Below are 9,080 nucleotides of genomic sequence, written 5' to 3'. Positions count from 1 at the left end.
TCTTCTCCATGAAGTGAAGGATGATCCGGTAGCATAAATGGAGTGAGGGTGTGGTTAATGTTGGGCCTACTTTTTCTCTTTGCCAAGCTAGAAAGCATTTGCATATAGAATCTTGGATAGATATGTATACATTTTTTTTTTTTTTTTTTTTTTTTTTTTTTTTTTTTTTAAACCAGACCCAATTTCCCTCAAATGAAAGAGGATGAAGTTTCCAAAAACAAAAAAATTAGAGTTCCTGGGTCAATATCCGCTCTTGGCTTCATGCACATAGCCTTTCCCTCTTGGCCATTGGCACTTCATCCCTGCTTCCTGCCACTGCCTGATTGGAGAGAATACAATGGCAATGAGAGGAGACATAGCAAGCTTATAATGAATATGACTTTCCACATGGGGCCCAAGGGACCCATGGGACTTATAGGACCCAAGGCTTACGTGTCAGAACTACGTCCTTTGCAAGGCATAGAGATAGGACAGACTCTCTTCAAGGTTGTCATTGTTTCTTTGAAAATGGCATGGAGGTTATGTGGTGTCTTTGTAGAGACCAGACCACCCAAGTCTCTTGTTTATTAGTTGGATGTAATTGATCATTCTTCTCATAAGAGTATTCTCCACATAGATGAATGTCTTTTATACTATGCCAAGGAAGTAAAATGAAAAAGCTGATGTCTTAAGCCAGGGAAGAATGGGGAAAGTAGTGAGAGAGAGGGTGGGGCTACCTGGTGACATTCAGTGTGTGATATGCAGAAGACCCTCTGGTCCTCAGCTCCACACAACTCACACTCCCCTTTGGCCCCCACACAGGCCTGTTTTACTCGGGTTAGGGAACAAGCAGTCATTCTTCCAGCAGTAACCACTGCTGGCTTAGGATTGGAGACTGTCACAGCGGTGGATTTTGCAAGCAGGCATTTCACAAGACTGGGGTTTCTCCAAGCAGAGCAAAGAGGTCTGGGCTCTTCTCTTTGTTTCTGCAATGGAATCATTCATCCTTTTATTGCAACTGGGCCTCTGTTGTTCCAGAAGTGAGGGAAAGACTCTTTTGCTGCTCCAGTTTGCTGCTACGTGGGGAGAAATAATTTCAGAACTATAGAAGCTTGGACTACACAGGGACTTAGAAAGACTCTGGGTCAACTTCCTCTATAAAGCATGATTTATTATAGCATTTTGGAAAAATGCTAAGTCTTAGGCATAAAGTAGTATTCTCTATTTATTAGACAAATTTCATCCTTAGAAAGCCAAAACCCTTTGCTTCCTTTTAATATATATCAGGAAAGTCCTAGAGGTGAAGCTAATCATGACATAGCAGGACTTGAGGCATCCAGATGTGATGACCATCCTATGTCCCCAAGGACGTCCTTCTGTATCTTGAGCACTTCTGGACTGTTTTACTGTTTCTCAAGAGATCTTTTCCAGAACACTTACCTCCTCTTGTCATCCTCATTGTCCTCTGGCTATTATTCAATTGGTCACTTTGCTCTTCAAGTTTGACTGCTAAAACTGGATCAAATCCTGTGGAATGAACGTGGCCTATTCTTATAGAATAAAGAGTCTTTTCCCTTTGCTCTGGAGACTATAACAAGCAAGCTTTGGCTTTCTGTGTCATGTATCCCATGGCCTCTAATAGAGGTTTGAGTTAACTACACACTTAACTGCTGTGCCCTGCTCTCTCCTTCCCTCTCCCTCTCCCTCTCCCTCTCCCTCTCATAAACTCTCTTAGATATGTCTTCTTGTTTCAAACCTATATAGTCAATATTTTTGAATGTAAGTGTTGACCCTGACATCTAAATCTTGTAACTCTCTTCTCTTATTATTGTTGCTATTTGTAAATCCCCAAATACTAGAGAACTATATGAATTTCAGTGTTTTCACTCACTCTGCCATGTCCAACTCTCCACTGCATGCCACTGGCAAATAATTGTGTGAGCGTGCCTCGAGGCCTGGGAGTTGGGATCGAACCTAATTGTGCCATAAGAGAGTCCATCTGAGAGAGATTGAAGGATGCCTGTATCTGTGCTGCACAGTGGCCTCCAGAGAAGCAGCATTTCCTCTCACATGTAGAGTCACAGGTTCTCCAACTCTACCCCAGATCTACTCAGTTAGTAACTTAGGATGGTGGGGGCCAGGAACCTGTAGTTTTTGTACATCTTGCAGGGTATGCAGGAACCCACTCAAGTTTGGGACATCACTACTCTAGATTATTGAGAAGGCAGGAAAAAAAAATGCAAGAGTACACAGACTCACAGGCATCTGGCAATCTGAGATACTTGAGAGCCACTTTAAAAACAAGCTAACTTGACTTCTTAACGCTGGGGGCTGGTGTGTCTCACAAGAGAAAAATCCCCTCTGGGGCAAATCTGGCTAAACAGCAAGCTTGAGAGGAGGATGTATGCCTGTGTGTGTGTAGAAGCAATGTTGCCAAGAAGCCCAAGTCTGATGAACCAGAAGTATAGAACAGTCCTCAGACCCAGGCAGAGGGAAGAAAGGATGAGTTTGGATGACCCGGTGTCCTTGGGCTATGCAGCAATTCCAAGAAGAGATTTCAGACACTCGGACATGGAGCAGAACAGGGTCTCATACCTCTTGTTATTCCCACAGGCCCATCTGCTCAACATCCCCAGCTGGAACTGGAAAGAGGGTGATGACGCAATATGCCTTGCAGAGCTCAAGTTGGGTTTCATAGCCCAGAGCTGTCTGGCTCAAGGCCTCTCCACAATGCTTGCCAATCTCTTCTCTATGAGGTCATTCATAAAGGTAACGTCTTGTCTTATTAGAGCACATTAGCCTAGGATTCCATTTGTCGTGGGGTTGAGTATAGCACAGCTTAAACTCAAAACAGATCGACGGGCTTTAACTTCTCTGGTTGAGAAGAAATTCCTTGTTACAGATTTGGGAAAGAGGCCAGCTCCTTTCAAAATTATGTTTTTATTTTTATTTGGCACATCCGTAGCCATTAAATGATTGTTCAAAGCACAATCCTCTCTCTCTCTCTCTCTCTCTCTCTCTCTCTCTCTCTCTCTCTCTCTCTCTCTTTAGATAAACCACATGTTTATCTATCAACAAAGCCTCCGCTGTTAAAACAAAAATATAATTTATATACATTCCATATGGCACCAGAGTGCCTAAAGAAAAGAATTATCATTTTCCTCTTTTATATCAAGTGGCTGGTGGACCTCTCACTGTGTGGATAAATGCAGACCATGTGTTTGTGCCGAAGCCCAAACCCCAAAAACATAATTCATTTATTTACTTCTGCACAATCAAGGAGGCCAGTAAGGCTGACATGCCGTGGCTATTTGAATGGAGAAAGAAAAGATGAACTGAGTCTTTACCCCAAGAGACATGCAGTCTGGATGTGTTCATCTCCCTGTCAGAGCTCACTGGGCAGCCACTCCCAGTCTCCAGATGGCTGCTGGACCAACTAGTTGTGGGGATAGAATGAACCCATCCAGTTCTCTAGGGCCCAGGGTCTTGAGTGCCTCTGCATCTAGGTCCCCGACCAAGCAAATTTTCTGGAGTGGGTCTGGAGTGTGGGTCTGGAGTGTGGGTTTAGGCACTAAAGGTTTCATACTACATCTGTGAATTGTGTTACTTAGAGCTAGAATGTGTCTGTTAGATCTTTACTTTTGTATCAATGCCATTGGCATTGCTTAACCAATTGTAACTGGCACCATAGTTCTCATAGTATGACTTAGAGAATAACTCCTGTTGGACCCTGCTTGTCATCATTGTAGCCAGTGTTCATAGTGAATGACAACTTGATAGAAAATACATTCTCTTGTCCTTACTCTGTGCCCATAGTCCTCAGTTCAATGGAACTTCAAGTTCAAACCCAGTTACAAATAAAGTTACTGCTTGCCTCTAGATGTCTTCTTTAATCCCGTCTCTTTTTGTCCTGCATAGATGAAACTGAATGCAGGCGAAATGGGAGTCACAGGGAGGTCTGTGTGGCTGTGCTTAGTGATGGGACACCAAAGCCAGATGTAGCCATGTGCCTCCCAGGACTTGTCTGTTCAATCCAAGGAGGCCAGACCTAGGATAACGAACTGTCACCGGGAGAACCATGCTGGCTCTTTCTGTGAAGCCCTGGTGGTTTTCTTCCAGCAGAGGTTTGCTCATAGGACCCAGCACATGGTCAGAGGGACTGAATTCTGCCTTCCTTGTGTTGATGTGACATGGGCCTTGGCAGAGCCCCACCACAGATGGGGCCACTTGACATGCGTATGTTTTGATTTTGTGGTGCCTGCATGGTAACTAGATCTGCCTGTCAAGAAAATTAATAAAATGGATATGACACTGATTCTACAGTGTTATTACCAGCAGGGACAACTTCTGCCTGACTTTCCTCAGGACCCTGACGGGCCTCACCTCTAAAGCCAAGGACGTTCCTTCCAGCTCCACTAATCCCATTGCCAAGTTACTATTTAGGAAGAGCCTGTGGGAAAGGCTGAACTGGGCCCTGGTATAAGTGGAAACACATTTGCCTCCCAGGGTTACATGACTGCATTATTTCTGTCCAGGGCCAGCTCTCCCATGTTTGGAGGCAGCATTTTGGATATGACCTTTTGACATGGAGGTGGTCTTTGCGTTAGACTTTGCTAAAGGCATAGCCTACAAATAACATGACTTCCTTTCCTATATTTTAACATTTAGAGTAGGGCCAGTTTTATTTGATGCATTCCCCATTCTCTGTTGTCATCTGTGTATGCTTCTCCCTCAGTCCTAGAACCATTTGAGGACCTGGGGAAAATCATACTCCTTGGTGTGTTTTCTATATTATTGAAAAGCATTTCCATGTTTTTGTTTGGGATGAGTGTAGGTGGAGAGGAGAATATGTAAATGGATTCTTGTTTACAGAAATCACTTCCTTCCCCAACACCCCCACATTCTGTGATAGAGAACTCCTCAACATTTCCACGAGACCGGGTTTTGGCAGCACTTTATCCTTTGGGACCACTTAGTGTTTCTAGAAGAAGCCAAAGGGAGATGTGGACTCACCTTCTCCCTTGCTCTGGGCAGGTTGTGCCTGTTTCCTGGTCCTGCAGAAAATATACTTTGCTTCTGCTCAAAGAAGTAAGACAAACAAGACTCTAACCATGTAGCAGTGTCACAGGCAGAAGCACCACGGTGATCATAGGAGCTTGTTATTATGTATGGGACCAAAAGTCCAAGACCCAAACTGAAGATAGTAAGGTTTAGCAGAAGAAAGGGATATGACTGGAATATAGGATTTGCAAACAGGGCCTAGATTGAAGATGAGGAAAAAAATACATGTGAATAATTGCCTTTCCCTGTACCAGTCACTCTCAAGGAACTGAACCCAGGGTCCCCTAACCCATTACCTTCTAAAACCTTGTCCTCATTTAGGTATGTAACCTCTGAATTGACCTGAATAGTTTGGAATTTATTGATATTTTAACTTACCTTTTTTAGGAGCGATGAATTCTTTTACTTTGGTTATTACTGTAGATATTTTTTTGGCCTTTCGTTTTTCCCCTCATGGCTGTTCATCCTTAATCTAGTCCATTTATGCATCAATGAGTTTCCCCTTACTGTTAGGATGTGCTGTTCTTTATAAATCCATACTAACTACACATCCAATACCTTTCTGAAAGTTGGTACCCAGGGGTTCTATAGCTCTGTGGCTGTTTGCAAGGCAAGCTAAGCATATTTCTTTATCTTCACCCTTGATGTCCATTGGTCAGAGCCAGCAGATGTTCTGGCGCCTGTGACTTATCTCCTGGCCGGGGACATCCTGTTTACTCCCTACTCGCTGATCTCCTTTCATTGGCCTCTCGGATTTCAGGGAGAGTCTCCTTAATGTCTTCTGGAAAGACCGAGACAATAGATTTGTTTAGCCTGTCTGCCATCACCTCAGCCCTCAATAAGTAGGCCATACTTTAAGACCACTGATTTGGGGGGGGGGGGTGTTTTCAGACTATGCAGTTTTAACTTCCTGTTCTACCTGAAGAGTTTCATGTTGGGTCTTGACCTTACATTTTTATGAATTTAGCTATTATTCTTACTGGAAGAAACAAACTCTGCTGATTTTTCATTTTACACACCACACACACACACACACACACACACACACACACACACACACACGAGAGTATACCATGTAGCACTGCATGTAATCTGCAATATCTTTATCAGGAAGTCGGTTGTAAGAATGGAGAAAATATGTAATGTTAGTGTGGTGGCTTCAGTGAGAATATGTCCTCTATGAGCTTGGGTAGTTGAATACTTGGTCCCCAGTTGGTGACACTATTTGAGATGCAGCCACTCTGGAGGAAGTATGTCCCTGGGGAACGGGCTTTGAGAGTTCATAGCCTCGGCTCCTTCTGGTTTGCCATCTCTGTTCCATGCTCACAGTTTAAGATGTGATCTCTGAGCTTCCAGCTCTGGTTGCCATGGTTGCCATGCCTCTCCACCATGATGGACTATCCCTCTGATAATGTAAACCAAATAAATGCTCCCTTTTATTAGTTGTCTTGATCATGATATTTTATCACAGCCATACCTGATAAAAGTGAATCATTTTAGTATCTTTAGTTTGGGTTGTATTTATGCACTGCTTTGTGTTTGTATAAGTTCATGTATAAAAATAATCTGGTTTAGGAGCTGGAAATATAAAGACCTCCGAATAATTGCCCAAATATACTGAGTTCTATCTACTTTTAAAGCCTTGAACTTAATATTGTATCTATATTATTTTTACTCTTCTAATGCCCTACATACCCATGGCACTGTCACTAGTGTCACTTTATGATAGCAGACACTATGCAGTAAAAAAGGAACAGGCAGGCAGGTAGCTTAGAATTGATAAACCCTCCGATTCAGTTCCAAATTTGTCCCCTAGGCCACCAAAATGAAATAAAGGATGAGATGATTCCTTAGCAAGTATAGCCACCTTAGTATGTAGCTTTAGTTTCTGGGCTTCACTTTATAGAAACCATTGATTCACTAGAGATTCTAGAGGCACATATATCCCAACTGTATTTCTGGCAACACACAAGCTTATGGCTTGGTATCGCTGGTAAGATTCAGGAAGCTTCTATTCTAATGGGAAATGTATGAGCACATATTTACATAGTCTTGCCAATGAATCTTGCTTATCTTTCTCTCCGGCTGGATCTGTAAGGGTCAGAGTCATTGCATCAGACAGGTGGGAAGTTCGTTTAGGTTAGACAGTGACAAGATCAAGAATGACCTGGGCTCTCAGGAGGACTGGCTTAAGGAGTAGGGCTCTCTGGCAAAACCAAGCCAACTGTGTATGTGATGTGTGAATGTGTATGTATGTACATGTAATCATGTATCATATAATGGTATTTCACTCATTGGCAGACTGCATATATGGTAGGAATCCCATATCATTTAGTGACGTCTATTCTTATGGTTTGAATACATGCATACTTTGATGTTTGCATGATGAAATTTCCTACTAGAGACTTCTTCAGATGTGTACCCATCATTAATCAATGCATGCCTCTATCATCTCTCTGTCTGTAATCAAGGGAGGGAGATATTGATTAGAATAAGTTGATTCACTTGGCATGAAAGCTTTGTTATAATGCCTGCACTGGAGCTGCTGGAGAGCCACAGGGATGGTGTCAATAAGTTTGAATCCCTGAGAAAAAAGAGACTTAGTTTAGGTTTCAGTCCTAGTTCAAGTAGAGAGAACAGATTTCTAATGACTCATAGTTTGTGTTCCACTACAGCTTCTGATGGTCTGGATGTGACCCACCCACAGAAGGAACATAATCTCCCTTATTCTGACATCTCAAAAAATATTAATTGCATCCAGAAATACCTTCAAAGCTTTGTTTAGAACAATAATCAAATATCTGGGAACATCATGACCCAGTCAAGTTAACAAAACTATCTATCACACCAACCTACTCTTATTTCTTGCTGGGCATAAATTCGACAGCCCATTTCTAGGTCAGCATGCTCATCCTCTTCTGGGAGTGTAGGGACTGTCAGGATTTCTAGTCAGGCCAGAGTTGCAACCGATAAGGCTGGGGTCAAGGAGACAATGCTAAGAAAGACTTCTTTGTCTTAGAACTGAAACCCACAGAGAAGATCGTGATAAACAAATGTTTTTGGCTCTGTTACCCGTGAGTGATGCCAGTCAAAGTAAACGTGGCTTCATAAGAATGGGATGTCATCACAGTTACCAATGGAGTTACCCTTGCTTCTTTTGGAATATCTAATATTTTAATATCATTTAGATAGACAGATAGGCTCACAGATCTATGCCTCCAACCACAACTCAGTAATATTGGTGCAACTGTCATGCAGCATTCCCATTTGAATGCTATATCTCCTCTCAGATTTGGCATTTCCAGAAGCTAGTCCCTGTTCTGGCCTGTGAGCCTGCCCTGTCCTAAGTCACCATCCACAACTGGCAATGCCATCCTTCCCAATACTCTAGGGTTATCTTTGGCTCCCCACCCCAACCCTCCTCAAGCACCATATTCAGTCCAGCCTGACACCCTGATTGGACCTGGAAAGTAGGTGAGGATTCTGAGTGCTCACCACCAATTTCATTCCTACCGAGAGAGCCAAAGAACCACCATGTTTTCTGTGGCTTCCACCTTCCCGATTCTCCAGTCTAGATTCAGTTTGTTTTCTCAAACAATTTTCCCAAACATGGATGGGATCGTGTCAACCTTTTGCATAAATCTATGACATTATCCAATTGGCTCAAAACCAAAGTCCTAGCATTGGCTACCAGGTACTAAGCAGTCAGGTTCCTGTGATCTTGCTGACCCCAGTGTACCAAGCGCTGTCCTACACCGTGTGTCCCTCGCATTTCCTTTACTGTGTTAGGATTTATACTTGCTGGGTTCCCTCTATCTAGAATGTTCTTCTTCTAAGTAGATGTTTGATTTCTACCAAACCCTTCTGCCTTTGCTCAAAATAAAAATTTTCAGCAAGGCCATCTTTAAAAACATCAGACTTTTTTTTTTTTTTTTTAATGAAAGGGTTGAAAACAAACTTTTATTTATAATACACAAACAGAAAAGGGCATTTGTAATAAATGTTTAATTTGTTAAACATTAATCATCATCACAACACTC

At 42.5% G+C, this 9,080-nt stretch overlaps 1 protein-coding gene across 36 annotated transcripts in view; it reads left to right on the top strand.

The window, feature by feature from the left end:
* Kcnma1 (potassium calcium-activated channel subfamily M alpha 1) overlaps positions 1–9,080 on the top strand; it is a 710,028-nt gene that overhangs the window by 511,260 nt on the left and 189,688 nt on the right. For all 36 annotated transcript variants that reach the window (XM_021202810.2, XM_021202821.2, XM_021202818.2 and 33 more), the window contains exon 14: positions 2,593–2,748. In XM_021202810.2, the coding sequence (XP_021058469.1) occupies positions 2,593–2,748 (156 nt within the window). The remainder of the gene's footprint in view (positions 1–2,592; positions 2,749–9,080) is intronic.

Source organism: Mus pahari, chromosome 8 (assembly GCF_900095145.1).
Source record: "Mus pahari chromosome 8, PAHARI_EIJ_v1.1, whole genome shotgun sequence".
Lineage (NCBI taxonomy): Eukaryota > Metazoa > Chordata > Mammalia > Rodentia > Muridae > Mus > Mus pahari.
This window is presented reverse-complemented; position numbering and strand designations above follow the sequence as displayed.